The 20,706-nt window shown below is 42.6% G+C and overlaps 1 protein-coding gene and 1 long non-coding RNA gene across 6 annotated transcripts in view; one reads left to right on the top strand and one right to left on the bottom strand.

Annotated features, from left to right (window-relative positions):
- The window catches only part of LOC128116505 (uncharacterized), a 74,720-nt gene extending 71,435 nt beyond the window's left edge, over window positions 1-3,285 (bottom strand). The window contains exon 1 of the long non-coding RNA XR_008220487.1: window positions 2,666-3,285. This is a non-coding gene — a long non-coding RNA (uncharacterized LOC128116505). The remainder of the gene's footprint in view (window positions 1-2,665) is intronic.
- The window catches only part of Samd12 (sterile alpha motif domain containing 12), a 425,431-nt gene continuing 407,111 nt past the window's right edge, over window positions 2,387-20,706 (top strand). For 4 of the 5 annotated variants that reach the window (XM_052747810.1, XM_052747808.1, XM_052747807.1 and 1 more), the window contains exon 1: window positions 16,273-16,345. In XM_052747810.1, coding sequence (XP_052603770.1) covers window positions 16,288-16,345 — 58 coding nt within the window. In that variant the 5' untranslated portion in view covers window positions 16,273-16,287. Of the gene's footprint in view, window positions 2,518-16,272; window positions 16,346-20,706 lie in introns of those variants that run through there. The other variant, XM_052747811.1, reaches the window with a different exon arrangement.

Below are 20,706 nucleotides of genomic sequence, written 5' to 3'. Positions count from 1 at the left end.
TGTCTCTCCCAGGCTCGAGATTTGAATGATTGGTACCTGTTGATACTTTAGGAAGTAAGAGTCTGTCCAGCAGAAACAGATCATTCGGCTCTTAAGGGCTCTAGCTCTTTCTGAGTCTGGTCTTTTCTCTGCACTTCCTGTCTGTTGCTACATGAGGCGTCTCTATTCCTCAATCCTACCATCATTCCTTCCCTGCTAGGATGGACAAAAAACACCCTTGAAACCATGAGTCCAAACAATCCCCTCCTCTGGGAAGTTCCCATTGTCTGGCATTTTGTCACAGTGACGAGAAAAGTTAGTCAATATTCTTATATATACTAGTAATTCACTCAATATGTTATTCTTTAGGACTCACGGTGTCTTTGACTATTTATTGTCCTCACCCCAGAATCTAGACAACTCCAGCACTAGCTCACAATTTAAAACATCTGCTTCGTTGAAGCCTATTGTCTTTTAGTTTGAACCACATAAAATTACTCTATTTAGTTACTCAAAAATATTTCAACATAGGCTATTTTATGTCGTTAGCCAGTATTTCCTTCACATCTTACTTATACTAAAAACAACTAGCAGACCCACCAGCTAGAAAGGATATTAAAGACTTGAACTGAAATGAATGTTTGCATTAACAGCGGATCCCAGTGATTTTAAAGGTTTAATATTACCCAAATCATTAAAAGTTCGAAAACAGCTAATGACTTTAAGCTTTTGCTGTGGACTTTTTTAAAAGCCCTAAGGTGACATTTAGGTACATGTGTTTATACCGTCATGGGTGAGGACCATTGGCAATGTCTTTTCTCTGGCTCTCTTTGCTATTCATTCACTCTAAAGAGAAGCTCAATGCTTTGATAATTTAATATACAATAAGCCACAAGGAAGAGGCTGGATTTCATTTTTGTCCATATTTTCAATGCTTGATGGCATATTCGGTTAGAAAATTGTTTTCTCATGGACTCTGCCTCCCTGGACAGAATGAATGACTTAGGTTTGATTTGCATACGCTTCTGTAGACTGAGAATGAAAGTAACATCAGTGGCGTTGAATGGTTACACAAAGTAGCTTTTAAAATATTATATTTGCACACAGTTACATTACCCCACAGGAGGACAAGCTTGCCTTAGTCACCAGTAAACAAGAACAAAAAACAGGTGTGCACATTTCCACCCTGAAATAAAGCCGAGAACACAGTCTTTCTGGTGATCAAGACAAAGAAAAGTAAGCGGGCGACAACGGAAGGACCAGAACTCCCGAATTACTTCCTTAGCGTTCTTTCGCAAGGCAGCTTAAAAGACAACAAAACAGTGGAGGGTGGACAGAAAAGTTGGGGCTAGATGGTTTCATCACAACAGACATATATGAGCTCAAGTCCTTTAAAGTCTTAACTCACTTCGGAGGTTCCCAAGGCCACTTGCTTATCCCTACTAGGCATAAGTGAGTCTATATTTTTGAATATAGGAGAAAACTGCTGGGAAGTTTAATTTTCAGCAATATCTTCCAGGTCTGAGATTCTGCCATACGCAGATTCCCCCTTTATTCTTCCTACTTAAGTGTCGCGAGCCAGGCCCAGAGGAAGGTCACGTTCAGAGGCTGAAATAAACTGAACTATGTACAATGTTACTTATAAGGCTCTATCACAGCAGGTCATGGAACTCCCTAGCCAGGAAAGTTGACAGAAAGCCTCTCACGGTGCAAGCCAGCTGTCCCATGCTCTGATGTCCTATGATGTAATCCTATCAGTTCCTTAAAGATGTTGCCTTTGGGAGATTTTTAAGCTCCTCTCCCCCGCATCTATTTAACCCTGAGAACAACGGAGAGGATCAGAAGTCAGCTGTCTCTCATGGCGGGATTCCCCACAACCCCAAACATTACAGGATGCATAGGAACAAGTTTCAACTGCACCCTGTGCAGCAGGTCCCTGGCCCAGGGGGCACAGGCACTGACAACCGACGCCTATGCTCTCCTCATTGACCCAGAATGCCAAGGGTCCAGCGGTCCAACAAGACAGCACATCACCCACTGCCCCGCCGCCTCCCTCCCAAAGACCGCTAGGTGCCCAAGAGCTTCTAATTGACAGCTAAGATCTCAATCAAGGGTCCCTCCTCTCAAAGCTGAAAGAAACCAGGCGCATGGCAGTCTGGGAGATGTAGTCCTTTCAAATGCCAACACTCTCAAGATTCCCTCCAGAGGAGCCTAGAAGAGAAAGTAGTCAGTCTGATGCCACGGAGTCTAGATATACAGTCTTACTGTGGCGGCAAAATTGAACTCCAAGGGACACCTGGGCGGCTGCTCGGGTGGGGATAGAGAGAACGGACTACCACTCCCATGTGGCTTCGCGCGGAGCAGGAGCCGGCTGCTCGCTTTGCGTGACCGCAGCAGGTTGGTCCTGGAGCAGATGAGCGAAGAATATTTAGGCGAAAGCGAGAGGAGGGGCGGGGGGGGAGCGCGGGGCAGGAGGAGTACCTCGGCCAAGAAAATTATGCATGCGTTAGGCAAGCTCTGAGAGAATGGCTGTGGAAGGTAAGGGACGCTTGGGGCGTTTTAAGTTCCCTCTTAAGCCGCGCACCCCAATTCACACATCCCTGATGAAGCTCGGCTCCGGCGGGGAGGAGAGAAAAGGGGGTGGCGGCGAGCGGGCCCCTTCCCCTTCATACCACTTGGTACTCACCTGAGCCCTGCAAGGCCAGGAGGCGCTTGATTCGCTTGCCTTTGAGCGACCTTTTAAGTGCGCAGGACCTCAGGGTAGGAGGTGAAGGAGAGAGCGCTCCCAGTCCTAAGCAATGTGCTGGAAATGGGTGGAAAGCCGGGAAGTCCAGCGCGAGGATTCAGCCCCGACTTGCCCTTTTCCCTGTCCCCTCCAGCGAGGGTAGGCTGGGGATGCTGGCTTTGCCATCCAAACGTGGGAGAAGACCCTAGCCAGGTGCGTCATCCAGAAGGCTGAGACTGCCATTGGGTCGAGGACCCCTTGCTGTATGTACCCAGCAGTGGCTGCAGCAGGTATGCCCCTAGAATGAGGGTGTCTTCACACCTGTTCCTGTGTAGTCCTGTCCAAGGTTAGCGAAAGTTCACAGGATCGAGGTATAGTCAGCCGCTTGGATTGGGAAATTTTATTCTTTGAAGACTGCCTTCCTCTTTCCTCGTGTAATTTTGAACTTCGAATTTGATTTGCCATTTTGATTGCACAGCCCTGCCTCTTTTGAACTTTCTGGTTAAGAGTTGCGTCAGGCAATTTTTGAGGGATCCTAGTTTTCACGTCACTTTCACTTACTTTAGAGCACAGACATTTTGTTCAGGGTAGTTCCTAGGGGCAAAGGGACTTGTGGACAAGAAGTGTGTCTAATGTCAAATTGGAGGTCTCATTGTACCTCTATAATGAGATGAAATATGAGCGTGGGGTTACATGGGGAACCTACCTTCACTTCCAGAATTATGGTTCCCGAGTGCACTTAGGGCTAGAGGGGACCTGAAGTAAGAAAAGGAAGGCATGGTTGCCAGCTGCATCAGGCTGCTTGCCAAAGGGAAATGAGCCGGTTCCTTGTAGGCTACAGACAAGAAAAACCCACAGGGTTTCTTTCTTCTGCCTCACCTCTCTGTCCCAGGAGACAGAAAGTGAAATACTCTGACTCTGAAGTAGCAACAGCCCAGCTCACATGCTCAACACCTGTAAATTCAGGAGTGGTGGCCTCTGGGCCATCTCAGGATCAGAGATTCTCAGCCTGATGCCTTTACTTTCCACTTCTTCAATTGTACCAACCAAAATGATCACCTCCCCAACACAAACCCCTGCCCTTCTCTCAGGTAGTCAAGTAGATAGGTAGGTAGGTAACAGATAGACAATAGATGGATAGATAGATAGATAGATAGATAATGATTGATAGATATAGGGATAGATGATAGATTTAAGATATATAGATAGATCGATAGATAGATATGCCACAGAAACAGAAAGCCAACACAGAGTCCACTACTGAGCTTCAGAACAAAATCTGTTTACCTTCCACCACCTATTCACCTTACCCATCAGGTGACATTGATTATGATCTCTCTTTTGTGTCTCCAAGTGAGGGACACTCCCTCCCACTTGCTGGCAGTCCACAGTGTTCTTAAAGATAATTTCCTGTTCACTTTGAGAACTATAGAATAGAATTAGTCATATTTCTTGCCTTGTGGGGGTTTGTACCAGTAAAACCAGACCTTACAAAAACAAGGGTTCTGAAAAGTGAGTGTAGACTTCAAAGAGCTTATGTTAAGTTCTAGTGACTTCCTTGCCTGAAATGCCTATGTCGTAGACAGGAGCCCCTGGGTCTGAATCACAAGGAGGATTGAAGTAGATGGGTGAAGAAAGTGTTCTAAACTTGCACTGCAAAGGAATTCCTGCTGTAGTTTTGGCAAAGAGAGTTCTTTCAGCATGAAGTAGGCCCTTCTTTGATATTTTCCTATGGTCCGTCAACGCTCAGGAAAGAGAACATTTCCTCCAGGAACCCATTCCAGACCTTCCACTCTTCTGCCTTTCCAAGTCATGGGCACCTCCTACTTGACTCTTCCCTAGCCACTATGCTTAAATCTGCCCTACACTTACCACACTTAATATGTCTTTCACTGGACTCTGAGGCATTGGAGGAATGGAGACCATACACTTCAATTTCCCAGGCAATAGCATAGACCTTGGACCATAGGAGACCCTCAAAACCTGCCGGTGGATTGCACAACAAACATTCACGGAATTTTTATAATTGACTCCCTAAGGGGGCCCAAATGTCATAGAAAGGAAGTTTCAAGGTATTTATTCAAGGAAGGGTCCCCCTCCTTAGCCTCAATATTTGAATACTCAAAGCTACTGTTTTCATCTGCTGTTCAGAGTTGCATAGTTCTCCTAGTACGAGGCTACTATTAGGCCTTTTGTGCCTTTGGACCATCAAGGTGCTAAATGTCTTATTCAGAATGACCGTCATATACAGAAGTCCCAGGTCGTGACCAAACATTGACCAGTTTACACATGTTCACTGAGAAATAGTGAGCCAGGGAAAGAGGAATTTTATCAGAGGAACTGGAAAGGAAATATAGTTTGTAATAGCATCTGGACTTTCATGTCTTTATCTGGAAGAAAAAAAAATGGGCTTGCTACTGTTTGATTGTTGGGAATAGTGTAATAGAGGACAGGTCTTATAGAAAGGGGCCTAGAACACAGGTTAACTACAAATGTTACTTTTACTCATTGTCATTCCTTTCCTTTAAGAGGAAGCCCCACTGCTTAGCACCTGTTTTACGCCCTGACATTTTACTTATTCATGCCAGCCACATCCTCTAATTAGTAACAAATTAGAAGGTTTTTATAATGCGTAATCCTCCTCTTAAGTAAACTTGAACTTGTAAAAATGTTAATTGCAAGTAGGGCCCTTACTCATTTTGCTGAATGTGCGGCTTTCCATTTAACATGGAAAGGGGTGCCCTTTGTTTAGTGTTTTACGGTTACGGTGACACACACACACACACACACACACACACACACACACACACACACACACACGCGTATGTATGTATCACATTGACCTGAGTTAAAAATGTCCTATTTGTTTGTTTATTATCCTAATTATGGCCTTTTCTTTGTTTTGCATTTGTGGGTGCCTAGGCTCTTATGTCACTGGCGAAGGTATTGATGTCTTCTGTTTAGGCCTTGTGTTTTAGCCCAGTGTGTATCCTCTGCGAATGAATGAATCGATGGATGGATGGACGATTGAAAAGTGATCAATTCCTGGGGGGAGCTATGAGTTGTTCCATTTCTGGTTTTGCACCCATACACACACACAACCATGGGATAGGATACCATATTACATTCTGCATTAACTCTGAGATTGTATTGTCATGTTAAATATTTTTAAATGGAGAAGGACTTCTAGTCACCCATTCTCCATCCATAGGACTTATAGGCCGTTCTACTTATTGATGTGATTCTGTCCATCAGAAAGGAGTTGTAATCGTGTACAGGAAGAGAGGGAACTGTAGAGGTGGTGTTATCTTTGTCTCTGCAGTCTCCGAGCAGAGCCTGGCACTTAGGAGACAACAATTGTTTCAGGAATACACAAATGATTCCCCAGATCTGGAGATCTGGGTGTCTCTCCTTGTCCTTGGATCCTTCTCTACTCCTTTATCCTTAGCATTTTTTTTTTTTTTTTTGACAAAGTGGGATGAGTGAGCATTCTTCTCTTAGTGTTTCTACGGCAGGCAGGCAGGTCAAACAGAATAGCTCCTCTTAAATGGCAAGAAAATGACTTCCAATTTTCAGCACTAGAAGCTCCCTTCCCATCAAGAAAAGTATTTCAATGGAATACAATGGAAAGCTGTGTGCTCTAAATGACATTTATGATCTGAATTTTCGTTCTTTACTGATCATAGATTTATCAAATGGCAGCTTACCACTCGTTCAGATTCTGTAGTTTTTCTGTAGTAAGAAGGAAAACACTGCTTATCACTGGGCTCTTGGAAGACTAGGTAATAACTGGAATAGAGGAAAAGAACAGATACTTGTAGTAAAGAGAAGCAGTCATGGGGGGAGTGGGTTTTGAGGACTAGGAAATGTGGACACTACCTACCCACCTTGATTTAAGAACTAAACCCCTAAAAAGGAATAACAGTATGAGATATCAATGCCACCTTTATCACAAGCCAATCTGGGTCACCTTTCAGACTGTGGATCATATAGTAAGTGAGTGTGTTCACACTGCTCTGTGGGTGAGCTTACCCTTGTAGAGGTACTTCCTCTCTCACTGAGAGCCTGAGAGTAGCCAGAACTGATACCCATAGCTTCCAGGTATACCCCCAAAGAAACGGAGACAGGGACTGAGTGACCTGTGCCTTGTGGCTTTCACAGGTATGCATATGAGATGCCTATCCTCTCTCCACTCCCCCGCCTCGGGAGGGACTGTGAGCAGATGAAGAGGGGGACCACAACCATTCTACTGAAACCTCCCTGTACCATGCAATGGGGAGGTAGCTTCCCTGCCCTTGTATGCTTTTAAGTGCTATCCTACCTGGACTTTTCATACTGTCTGATGTCAAACCCATGTGTACCTTCCGAATGAATGGATGAGACCTGAGTGAATCACTGAGTGGGATTGTGAGTTGTTTGAATTGCATCCCGGCCACCATGCTGAAGAACTCCCAACTCTGTTCACCTGTAGAAGCAGGGAGAAAGTGGGTGTGCTTTCCTGTGAGTGTCTCCATCCAAACTCTTCCAGTTCTCTTCCACTACACATGTCATCAAAGGTTCCTTTTTTCTCTTCTTTTGCTTAATTCCATTTTGTTTTCTAGTCTACTAGCTCTGAGTTACCTGCCTCATCAGCTCCTGGTGATCACTGTTTTTTGAAAATAAGAATGGTGACTAGTTACTCCTCGTCACTGAAAATTCCTAGGGAGTGACTACATGAATAAGAAACCAGGCCTCAAAACCCTGATTGGAAACTTGCTGTGGCAGGGGTTCCTGCCACTCCCATGGCTCTTGCCGCTTTCTCATTCACTCTTAGACAGGGCTTGGTCTAATCCCACGGTTGCCTAACATAGCCCAGCCCTTACTAAATCCTTTCATCTTGCCCTTTTTTCCTCATTGGCTTACTGTTCTCATATGCCAGAATGAACAAGGGCAGGAATAAAGAAGGCAACAGTGGAAACCTCTCCTGGAGGAATTGTGTGAAGTGCTGAGTCACAATGGCTGCTGTGGTGATGTGGTCACAGAGAGAGGTCATTAGGAATCTGAAGCCTATGCTTGAACTCCAAAGATGCTCTACCTTTGATTCATTAGGAGAAAGGGGGGGGACTATTGCCAGCTCTCATTTGTGGTCTTCAGACCGGTTTTATATTCCTGGTGATGATCATTTTAGAGTGCTGTCCATGTGCAAAGAACTACACCAGATATGGTGGCAGATGTAATAAGGAAGGGACCTGAGCCTTTCTGTTCCCCTGCCTCCTCCTCCCCTACCTACAATTTGGTGAAAGAGAAGCCAAATTCACTCAGTGCTGTAAGTGCTAAATAAAATTACAAGCAACAATAACGTGGGAGGTCTGAGAACAAATGGGGCATTTAGGGACAGGCTAATGGAGGAGGAGCAGCATTGAGTGAGCCTTTCATTAGGATTTATGGGTGGGTAGTGGGTGAAGGGCATGGAACATGTATGTATAATGTGTTCTTCCTAATGGGGTTTCTCCCTAATCCTAGTAGTGTGGTTATGTTGCCCTATAGACAGGAAAGAGGAAGAAAAGGCTCCTAAGTCAACTGTAGCATGTTCTGTTTCCTAAGGGCTCTGTCATTGGCTTGGCTGAACGTCAGCGCTCTCCAGCCCATTTGGATCCTGCATGTGACTCTTTTGGAAACCACAGGAGCAAGTGAGAGGAGCTGTGCTCTTGTAAATCATGCTGGTTCCTGCCTGGTTTTCTGAAGTGGAATGGAGCAGTGCCACCCTCTCTGAGCTGGCTCATAAGAGAAAATGTGGCTATATTTAGTCTGGTTTTGCTAAAGTGTGGGTGCAAGAAGCTGCTCGTACAGCCGGAGAAGGATGGCGCAGCTGCCAGTGACAGGGGTGGCCCGCCTCACTGCCTCCCACAGCCAACTTCCCGTATCTCTGGGGCTTGGAGGAGCAGGTTGGCAAGGGGGATTTCTTTGCTCCCTGCTGCTCCTCAGTTGCCTGGCTGCTGGGGAAGGTATTGGTGCTGTTCTCTTAAGCACATGCCAAGTCTCAAGTGATTTGACAGATCTCTGTGGACTGCTTGATGGGTGTGGTCCTTGACTATCCTTGAAACCTGGGACAGAATGGGGCTCAGCCCTGCTCTTAGGTTCTTCTCAACCTCCGCATCCTATGGTTGTCATGGTGGGGCCTAGAGCAGCAGTGGTGATCACATTAAATGTGCGAGTTGTCTAGCTAGGCAAGATGAACAGTTATGCAGAGGTGCAGAGGACCTTCAGGATGTGTCTGGGCAACGCACTTAGCATTAGCTGAGGTGCTTTAGTTCATTGATCCAATAGGAGTACCAATAGACATGACCTCATGCACACACTAGAAGTGTTACCTTAATAATCAAGGGCATGTTTAAGACTCAGTCTGGCAGTTGCTCAATGAATGCTCACTGAATGTTAAGCCATATGCTGGAGGTCAGGTTGTCTATCTCAACTTAGTATCCTGCCACACTCAGGGCTTAACTTTTCCCGAGGAGACATGAAAAAAAAATATCTATTCACCCCAGGAAGGGCACCAAAGAAATGATTCTACCCATAAGTGAGTTTTGTGAACCAGTACATTTACTTGGAGTTACGTACAGGAGCTTGGGTAAGGATTCACTTAAAGGAGCATGAGCAACTTAAGGGCAGCTCCACCACCCAAGAAAAGGCAGAGGGGATGGGCCTAATGAGGGGCTTCTGAATCTCTCCTGAGACTTGTGAGCCTTTCCTTCATTGAACAAGGGAATGATAGCAGGCCCAATCTTGTGGCAATCAAGTCAGTAATCTGAAGCTGCTGCGAGGTTCATTGTGGGAGCCCGCATACCTGGCTGAGGACAGCACCGCCACAAGAAGCCGTTGTTCCAGGAAGATAGTCAGTAGAGCACCATCTCTGACCTGAATATTCCCTCTCGCAAACTTACTTAAAAACAGCAGTTTTATATGCCTCCCCGCCCTCTTCATTCATCCCTCAGATACACATGATAGAGAGGCAAAATAAGAGAAATTTCGTATCTTTTAAAACAGGAAAGATGTTAGTGGACTGTATGGAAAGGACATTGGTAAACTGGTCAAATGTCTGGGGCCCAATTAAGGTAAGACTGGGTTAGGTCAAATAACTCTTCTGCAGCAGAAAATTTGCCAGAATGTTGGTGTGGTAAGTGCCCAAGAGAAATATGAGAACTTTCTAAAGGCTTAAGCAACATCTTTGGTGAAATAGGATATCCTAAAATTTTCCGGGAAAAAAAAAAGACCTCTTTTTCAACGAGGCTAGGAAAAGTCAAGTGTGAAATGAAAGATGGTGTCCTGCTGGCATAGATTTTGATGGAGAAGTTATATAACAAATAAAAATAGATTCTTTTTCTGTCCCGACAATTAACACATATTTATAATTATAGCTGAAATGTGTTTGAAGAGGACATAAAATAAACTTCTTACCTTCTCTTTCCAGATCAAGTATCATTCCAATTGTGTCAATATAAACTTCAGTAGTCTCCATTTGAAGTGTATTCAGTCTCTCCCATTCTCTCTCTCTCTTAATATAGATTTCGATAGATATTTCTTGTTCTGTCTTTTATGATTTAATGTTCATATTTTAAAGCTGTTTAAAACTTGGATTATTTAGGTGTGATTTTTATACAATAAAACTGCATAGTTCTCAGACTTTTGGAAAGCACACATACTCCTGTAACCAACAGTCCAATGAGGATCCAGAACAATTCTAAAGGCCTTGAAAAGTTTGGTCATACCTTTTACCCACCGTCCTTGACAACACTGGTCTGGAGTCTGTCCCTGTGACTTTCTCCTTCTAGAATGTCACAGAATGGTATCATACGTCTTGTTGCTGTTCTAGACTGGTACCGGAGCAATATTCTGTGTGTGTGTGGGAATACTGGCATTTATCGAGAACATGCAGATTCTTTCTAGTAAGTGATGGTTACCAGGGAGCCACTGCAAACAACCTCTTTCAGCTTGTGTGACTTTCTCATTTCCCCTGTGTGAAGGAGAGAGGGATTTTTAAGTTATATAACCTGCTCTTAAAGCAAGTGTTTTGGGAGCAGGGAAGATGGGCCAGGTGGTCATGTGCTTGCTGTACAAGTGTAAGGACTTATGTTTAGATCCAGACAACTCATGTAAAGCCTGTTTGTGGTGGCCATCTCTGAAAACTCAGCACCCACTGGAGAGGGCAGAGACAGTTGGCCTTGGAGTTCATTGGCTGGCCAGTCTTGCTGAAAGGACGAGCTCCAGGTTCAGTGAAAGACCATATAGGCACAAAAGAAAAGGGAGAACAATAGAGGAAGACACCCAATGTCAACTTCAGGCCTCCACATGCACACACATCAGGTGTGGTGATGAGGCACACATACACATGCACAATCCCCTATCCACAATTTAAAAAAAACAAATACATTTGTTTAGCCTTGTACAGAACTGCCAAACTGTTTTCTTAGATAAACTGTTTTCACACATAAGCTCTTTTATTTGGATTTTTGTTCTCTGTATTAATCATCTCTGGATAATGGAAGCCTCACACAAATAGAGACTTAGATTAACATGGATATGCTGTTTGGGTAGAACTGGAAGGGGACAGGGGTATGGCTATGACTAGTACACACCCCAGACTTCAGAGTGGTGGAAATAGCCAAAAAAGGTCACTAACTTTAGCATTTAAAGGAGAAAGGGTTTAAATTTGCTTTTTGAGTAGGTTATGTAAGAAGGTGTCATGAAGGTCTGGACACTAGTGTTGTTACTGTTGTGTTTGTGAGAACAATCATGAGAACATGCAAAAGTTGGCTTGGTTTTGGGGGAAATTTGCAAGGCACACAGACCAGAAAGAGAAGATTTGAGAGGCCTTAACATCTATGTATAGTGGTTGGAGAGACAGTTCAGTGGTTAAGAGCATGTGCTGATCTTGCAGATAACTGGAGTTTGCTTCCCACCACCCATAGTGGACAGTTCACAGTTATCTGTAACTCCAACTCTATGGGATCTGATGCTCTCTTCTGGCCTCCTCAGGCATTGCTGTCACATGCACAAAACACTACATGTGCTCATACACACACACACACACACACACACACACACACTTAACAATAAAATGAAAATAAAATCTTTTACAAAAACCAAGTTTATCTAGAAAGGAAAGGAAACAATTCACTGTCGCCGAAGGGACTGGTCTTTCCTGCCAACATGGAACAGTTCTACCTGGGGAAGAGTTGCACTCCATCTTGTGGCCCAAGGAAAGGTTAGCTGTTTTTACAGTGGATTAACCTTGAGGAAATTCTCAGCCTTGTGTTTTGCAATGAGAATTGAGTCTCTCATCAGCTGTACATTTATGCAGTAAGGACAGTAGCTGCTGCACCTGCAAAAACTATGCATTCTCAGCTAGGATGTGGGTATGGCAGTAGAACTGCATCTGAACTCAGCCGCAGCCCTGGGGTCACTGCATGGATTTTCTTAGGATTGCGATTGAGATAAAATGCCATAACAAAAAGCAACCTGTCAAGGCAAGGGTTTATTTCACTTACACTGTCATATAATCGTTCATCACCCAAAGCAGTTGGAAGGCAGGAACTCAAGCAGGAGAGGAACATGAAGGCAAGAGCTGAAGCAGAGGCCACAGAGGTTGCTGCTTACTCGCTTGCTCCACATTGCTTGCTCAACCTTATAGAACCCAGGTCTACCAGCCGAGTAGTGACCCTACCCACACCAATCACTAATTAATAAAATGCCCTATATGCTTGCAGATAGCCCAAATTCCTATGGACACTTTCTCAGTTGAGGCTCCCTCTTCTCTGTTTGTGTCAAGTTGACATAAAACTAGCCATCACGCCGGGCGGTGGTGGCGCACGCTTTTAATCCCAGCACTCGGGAGGCAGAGCCAGGCGGATCTCTGTGAGTTCGAGGCCAGCCTGGGCTACCAAGTGAGTTCCAGGAAAGGCGCAAAGCTACACAGAGAAACCCTGTCTCGAAAAACCAAAAAAAAAAAAAAAAAAACAAACAAACAAAAAAAAAACTAGCCATCACAACTGACCCCTGGTCAACTTGACACATGAGCACATCACTTTTCACTTAGAACCTTTCCTTTCTCATTTATCCCCAAGATGGCATGTTAAAATTAATACCAAAATATAAAACATAGAACTTTAAAAGTTCTATCAACAGTATAAATAATGCAAAGTTCAATATCTGGGATTATGTTCATGAGCTGAGCTCCTTCAAAGGGCTTGGGTCACTTCTCTGGCTCCATCCTCTGCAGCTCACACTGTCTTCCAGGCTCCGGTTGGTTCCACTCCAACACTGCTTATCTTCTTTGTGATCATCTCATCTCCAAAATGCTTGGTTATCTTACTGCGACTGGGCTGCACTTTCACAAATAGCTTCTCCTGGGCTTTTATAGGTGAAATAAATTGATCCACACATACCCCATATGATTCCTGAGGGAATCTGGATTCGTAACAAAACATTTTTGTAAGTCTACACCACTACTCCTCAGCCAAAGTGGACTTTGAGGGTGTACTCGCCGTATATCAAGGTTCTCACATTTTCCTCACTTTGTATTGTTTTTATGTTGGCATGTCCCATATGATAATTTGACTTTAGGTTTCTAGTTGGCCTTTTTAGAAATCTTAGTGATTTATGATGGACAGTATAAAAACAAGATTAATTATACTCTGCCATGTGGATGTTTCTTCTGGGTTGTTGGAGCAGATCTCTAATAAATTGCCGTGATCCTGGCTCACTACACTTTTGCTTTGCATCATTTTCATAAGGAGCACCATGTCTGGGCTCTTATTGCCATGGTTTACACATCCTGCCATCCAAGTTCACCTGTGTGTCCAACTTGTATTTGGTGAAATTTTCTATTTTTCTTGGACAAGAGATACTTATTGTATGCCTTCTATAAGCTGTACCTCATAAATGGCACCAGATGGTATAAAAGTGTCTAGGGCCATTGAGTCTTTCCCTCCTGCATATTAATTGAATCATGAATTTGAAATTCATGCTCTAGCCAGATGTGGTGGCCCATACCTTTAATCCCAGCACTTGGGAGGCATATGCAGGTGGATCTCTGTGAGTTCAAGGCCAACCTGGTCTACACAATGAGTTCCAGGACAACCAGAGCTACACAGTGAGACTTGGTCTTAAAACAACAGCAAAATTCATGTTTTTTAAATGTATCAGAACCAAAACAGTTGGACATGGGCAAAGGAGGCTATGAGAGCAAATTGCACCCTTTTTCTTTGTATCAGAGCAAGCTGCGATGCTTGCACAGATGCATCCCACACTACCTTGCATGCCCCTAGAAGTCACTGTATATTTTTGTTTTGTTGTTTAACTTCTATGGAAAGGTTGGCCATAAAATATGCAAAGACAAAAAAATAGGGGAGAAGCTGTAGTAAAAGGTGATGGATTGAATGAGAAATGGCCCTCGTGGTCTCAAGCATTCCAATATTTTGTCCTCAGTTGGTGGTACCAATTGGTTAGGTTTAGGTGGTCCAGCCTTGTTGGAGGAAGTATATCATTTGGGTGTACAGAATCATGCAGTTGACCTGGTCTAGCTTCCTGGAGAGGCATGTGTCATAGATTTTTCTGGTTAGCGTCCATGCCTCCCCGGGCATTGTGTACTTTTCAGTTCCTGAGAAACCAAGGCACTCCCTCAGGCAGTAAAGCCTTCAGGCCACCTGTGTTTCTCTGGATTCCTTAGAAGTCAATGAAGTATATAGAAATTTGACAGGACAGTTAGTCTCAGAAATTACTCTTGCACACCTTGTATAGCTTTGAAACGTCAATGTATCCTGGCAACAACCATTATGCTCTGTTTCTGATAAGGTTATACAAAGTCTGATTGCTTGGAATAAACTTGTCTCAGCCTCAGTCTTACTGGGACCCCTCCATCTCATGCATGCCATGGTGATGATTCATTTTTCACTGGCCATATCAGGAGACTCTGGTTTGGTAAAGAAGTGCTGGCATTTACAATTAGCGACTTGCTTTGAGGTTAAAAAGATATCACCACTTCCGGTTTGCTCTCTGTGCTTCCCACTTATGGTGAAGGGTATGACCTCTCACCTTCCTGTTATTGCTGCCGTGCCTGCCACTTCCCCACTTCGGTGGACCCACATCCCTCTAGAACTGTAATCCAAAATAAACTCTTTCTTCTGTAAGTTGCCTTGGTTGTGGTATTTTATCACAGCAACAGAATAATACATATGGTAATAATAGAACCATAGAGAGGGTGGCCATTAGAAATGTTTTCCAGAGGAAAATAACCAGGGTTTGAAATTATTTAATTGTAAGGAACAGTAGATATGTAATTAATCCTAACTCTTCAGGGGGCTCTTCACAGATAGTACAAGGGAGTCCAAGTTCCCCAGTTTCAGGGCCCTCCAAAACAGCTGTGCCCTCTTTCCAGGACCACACCCTGTGGCTAAGAAATCTTTGGATTCATCTTCCTGGGATTACAACAGACCTTGAATTTCTCCCATCTGTTCTTATTCTTTCACTGTCAAATGCCTTACCCATATGTTCACACACCGTCTTTCTCACGTGCTTCTGTGAGTACATTTAAGGCAAGAGAGTATGTTGGCAAGAGCAGTAGATACTGATGTGAAAAGTCTGTGAGTGTAGCATTCCAGAGGGGAGAGGAGGAGAATTTTTCAGGAGACTGGAAGAAGCACCCAGTGAAGTCCTTTATCATGTCCACTGTCAGTGTTTTGTATCTACAATCAACCAATGAGCGTGTTCTGAGACCTGCCTACTGGCTTCAGCAAGGAACAAAAGATTTTTGAAGTCAAATGCAGAAGCAAATCTTCATCATGATAGTTCAAGAAGTTGGTGGGCATAACAGAAGAAATGATTCTTTTCAGTGTATATTATGTTCATACATGTGTGCATGTATGTGGGGAGGCCAGAGACCAACTTCAGATGATGCTTCCTCAGGAGACATCTACATGGTATTTAGGACAAGTTCTCTGATTGGCCAGGAGCTTGTCCATTATGCTAGGCTGGCTGGCCAGCAAACCCCAGGGATCTGCATATCTCTGCCTCCCCAGTGCTGGGTTTACAACCACATCATCTTGCCTGTATTCTAGGGACCATGACTTACTGGGACTCTCCTTAGTACAAAGAAACTATTTTTGACATACTTGGACAGAAATGAGAAGAAGAAACCATGTGCATATGGAAAGAAGGGACCATTAGTTATAGTGAGCAAGATCAATGTCACAGGGATCATAAGCATGGCCAGAAATTGGAAGGAAGAAAACAATGGACTGTGCCTAGACTGGAAACAAGTTGAAATGGAGGGTTTTGTTTTGGCATGAAATACTTGAAAGCACTGTTTTCTAAGAGTGCATGAGCTAACTTAATGAACAGGTAATATTTGAAGAGACAAAGGGAGAGAGAAGATTGAAAGAGAAGGTACTGTAGATGGGGTCAGAAAAGGAATACTGTAATTGAAAAATGAATTCATAGCTATTAAAAAGTTAATCTCTGAGTGATGTGATATGCACTGTTCTAAGTGTCATGTATGAACTTACTCATCTTCATATTGATCCTGTCATGTAGGGACCACTATCATCCCCATGTACAAAAGGAAGAGAATGCAGATGGATAAACTGCTTGTCCATGGTCACACAGCTGGTAAGCAGCAGCGCTGCTGTTGGAACTAAGAAAATGATCATTCATTTTCTATGTAATCATACTTTGGGAATACTAGATTAAGATACAATTTTCTTTTATTCATTTATTTTATTTTATGTCTATAGGGTGTTTTGCCTGCATATATGTCTGTGTACCACATGCATAACTGGTGCAGGAGGAGGCCAGAAGAGGGCACAAGATCCCCTGGACCTGGAGTTACAAATGGTTTTAAGCTTCCATGTAGGTGCTGGGAATCAAACCTGGTACCTCTGGTAGAGCAGTCACTTCTCTTAACTCTCTAACCCCTACATAATTTTCTTTTAAAATGAAAACTTCCTGTTTCTTTATTCTGCAGTAACTAAGCAGAACATGGATGGAACAAGAAGGCTTCTTATTCTCAGGTAGAGGAGGAGAGGGGACTTCCCATTTTCTTCCATTTTGTGTGGTGGATCATCCTCCACTGTCGTGGCTTAGGAATGACTGTGTCAGCTGTCAGGTGTACTTCAAGGGGGCGCTCTGATCCTGTGGTTGAATAAAAGAAACAAAGGAAAGCCTTCCCCGTGGGGAGGCTTTGCCCTGGAGGAGATGGGAATGGGGGGCGGGCTGGGGGGGAGGTGAGGGGGGCGGGAGGGGGGGAGAACAAGGGAATCCGTGGCTGATATGTAGAACTGAATTGTATTGCAAAATAAAAAAGAAAAGAAAAGAAAAGAAACAAAGGAAAATAGGGTTAGTGGTAGAAGGAAAGGTGAAAAACAGGTTGAGAATAAACCTGGTCAACTTTACAGTTTCACCTGGATAGAAAGCCAATCTCTATTTCCTTCTCTTTCCAGGGCACCTTCCTGCTCTTAGCTGCATTAAGATTTGGTTTCCAGAGTTCTGAGGCCACCTCTCTGCATGTTAGGAATGAGATTGTTCAGCCACCACTAAAGCAGCTCTTTGGAACTCCTGCCTCCCTGTGACTGTAGTTTGCCTGGCCAGTTTCTGAATTGAATCTCAGTAGCTGGTTGCTCTGGCATCCATGTGTTTGCTGGGGCTCACCCCAAGACCATTGTTGTTAAAATCACATAGCCTGGCTTCACAGGGCACAGAGCTTTCCAAAGTACTGTTTCTTGTTTGAGCTACAGCCGATCAGCTGGCTGCTGGAGCAGAACTCAGGCTTCCTTTTCAGAAATAATGGTGTGAAGAGTCCCTGGTTCAAGGTCACATCAGTTGGTGGCAGAGCTGAGATTCAGAACTGGTGGGTTGATTCTCTTATTGTAGCTTCTGTGGAGGGGGGTGGCATAGAGCCCACTTTGGGGGTGTTTGTAAGTGGGGTATTAATAGTTGTCTATAGAATTTGTATTGTTATTTCAAAGGGATCCAGAATTTGTTTTAAATTAAGGACACAGCAACTGGAGCTCGTGTGATGGTGCAAAGGAGCCTAGTTGATGGCTCAATATGATGACAGGTTGAACTCTTTTTCTTCCTCACTTTTTAAAGGTTACTTTTTGTTCACTGATCTTCAAAGCTTCTGAATAGCCAAACTAAATTAAGGTTAAACTTTAAAGATTTTTTCCCTGAATATTAAAATCTTCATAGTACCCCTATGGGGGGAAAAGGATCATAAAAAGACAAATAAGAAACTAACAGTAATAACGAGCATTATAACACCTCTGCTTTTAGACATTTGTGATATTAGCAATCAGGATACTCTTTAGCCAATAAGCCCTGAATGATGGTCAGTAGCAGTTCTGAATAATCTTATGAAACAGATATAAGGACCAAAGAAATTAAACATACAAGGTAGAAAACGATCATGTGAGAATTCTAACACCTTTGGATAACCTCAGTGACTGCTTTGTTGCTACTAAACATATCTGCTACCCAGACATACCCAATATCTCATCCAAGGACAGTCAGCATTCCTTGGGCTTTATATAAGCAAACAGCTATACCTAGAATAACACATGCTAGTCTAGTAAATCACACCTAGACTAGATAAAAATGTATTAATTAACAGTTCTTTGCATGTTTTTGAGTATAAGGGGCTGATTAACCTTCTGTCCCTTAACCATAGCACTTAATTGGGCCAATGATGGGGAGTCTGAAGAGAGCAAGCATTATTGTCCAAATTTTGGAAGGTATCATCACTTCCTGTTTGCTCTGGACTGTGGGGTGTTTGTGGTCATTGTTAAAGGCATTGGAAAATACGTGGATTAGACTGAAATGTGTGTTTCGTTGGCTGGTATGGCAGGTCTCTGTGATGTAAGGACAGCATTCAAGTTAAGTCAGAAATGGACCGTAACATGCTTTCCAGTCAGCCTGACCCACTGTCATCACATTTGCTTATTTGCAGTTAGTTACTGTCCTTACTGATCACTGCTGTGAAGTCTCATCCTAATTTTCAATGTATTCTTTTTACAAGATTTTCTACACCTCTCATTCTTTTCAGGCTCTTGTTTTAGTCTTCTTTATCTAGTGACCCCCTAATGTTTCACAACTGTTTACTTCTATTTTGTGTAGCATGGAGGCTGTTAGGTCATTTTTGTTCTTCCTATTATGGAATCTTTGATTCAGTAACCATTCAGAAGCACTATATTTCTTACATTTAGACACAAAGGAACCTCTACGGTTAACACTTCTAAATAGGGTTTTGGTTGTTTTTTTTTTTTTAAGTGATAAAACATAATTCATTATTTTACATGGAAATATAGACAGATATTCTCTATATGCCAGGAACTGCAATTTGGACTTTTGTGAAGTCTCAGGGTTGGATTTCCTGTTCAAGTATACTGGATCAGACCTTTGTTTTCACTTGGTTTTGGTGGAGCACATCCCCCAACTTCTTGTAATTCTTCCCAAAGAGGGAAGGTACCTGGAGGTGTGCTTCAGAGATCTTGCTCATTGGAAAGAAATTGTATTCTCCCTTTATGCTTAACTGATAACTTGACCATATTTTTTTTCTTTTTTAAGTTGGAAATTTTCTTCCCTTACAATTTTGAAGGGTTTAGCATCTCATTTCCAGTCTTGAAAACAAGAGAAATCTGAATTCATTTTGGTTCTTGATCATGTATTTGTATGAAATATATTTTTTCCTTGAAATTATTAAATGTTCACTATAATCATAATGTTCAGAAGCTCCATAGGACTGCACACTGGTACAAGTCTGTTTACATCTGTTGTGTGGTATATATTGGTCTTTGAAATTAGAAACATGCCATTCATTTCTGAGCTGCTTTGAATTATTTATTTGGTTTTCTTTTGTCTATATTTTTTTTTTCAGTTTTTTGAGACAAGATTTCTCTGTGTAGCCTTGGCTGTCCTAGAACTTACTCTGTAGGCCAGGTTGGCCTCAAACTCACAGAGATCCACTTGCTTCTGCCTCCTGAGTGCTGGAATTAAAGAGGTGCACTACCACCGTCCGGCTTTTAGCCATTCTTTATCTCCTGGTTTTGATATAATAAATTGTTGTACTGGATCCTATTTGTAAAATTCTGTTTGCTATTTTTCACCTTTTTTAAACTTTGCTTCCCATTATTTTATTTTTATTTCTAGCTTTTGTAGCATTTAACATTTCTACTGTTCTTTTTAAAATTTCAAGACTATTCTGGTTTTTGAAAACTCTTTAGTACCCTATGTTGTAGATGTAATATATCTTTCAATATTTCATTTACAGTATTGACAATAATTTTATATTTTATTTGAGCTTTACTTCTCTTCTCCCATTTATTTCTGCAAGTCTCCCCTCCCCACATTTGTTCTTTTTTAATGTTGTCTTATAATACTTGAAGTATTAGGTTCTCTACTCTTGGAAGAGCCGAGTTTAAAAAGTGAAGGAAAGGAACCATTCTCTAGGTGTGAATGGTATTTATTGGTTCTCATAAGCTTACCAGTTAAATTCAGGATGAGGGAGGAGGTCTCTTACATGATAACATGTGAGTCTTTTTTTTTTGAGCTGGTTATCTGGAGGAGGTCTAGCATTTGAATTCTAACATGTAGGTCCAGAGCCCATGTCTTTTATTCTATCTCTTTTATTTGCTTTCAGGTATTTTCATATCAAAATGTGTTTCATCGTGTTGTTTCTATGAAAGTCAACGATCTAAATGCATATAGTGTAGTTTTCATTACTAAAGAGGATTCTTTTAATCAGAGTTTTCCTACGATTTGTTTAATATTGCTTTTTTTTTCCAGTGATGTATTTGAATTCATAGAAGAACACCTGGTAACCAGTAGATGCTCTGAAAAATAATAGTTGATTAAATTCAGATCTTGTTAGTAGTATCAGGCTTTCTGAACAATATATAGTGGAATATAGGATAAAGCCCAAGTTTCATAACCACCTTTCTTGTGCATTTGACAAAAATGAGCATGCCAATAATGCA

The sequence above is a fragment of the Peromyscus californicus genome, unplaced genomic scaffold, assembly GCF_007827085.1.
Source record: "Peromyscus californicus insignis strain IS unplaced genomic scaffold, ASM782708v3 Scaffold_20__1_contigs__length_68692818, whole genome shotgun sequence".
NCBI classification, from domain to species: Eukaryota; Metazoa; Chordata; class Mammalia; order Rodentia; family Cricetidae; genus Peromyscus; species Peromyscus californicus.
Note: the sequence above shows the minus strand (reverse complement) of the source record. Positions and strands in the feature narration are given on the sequence as shown.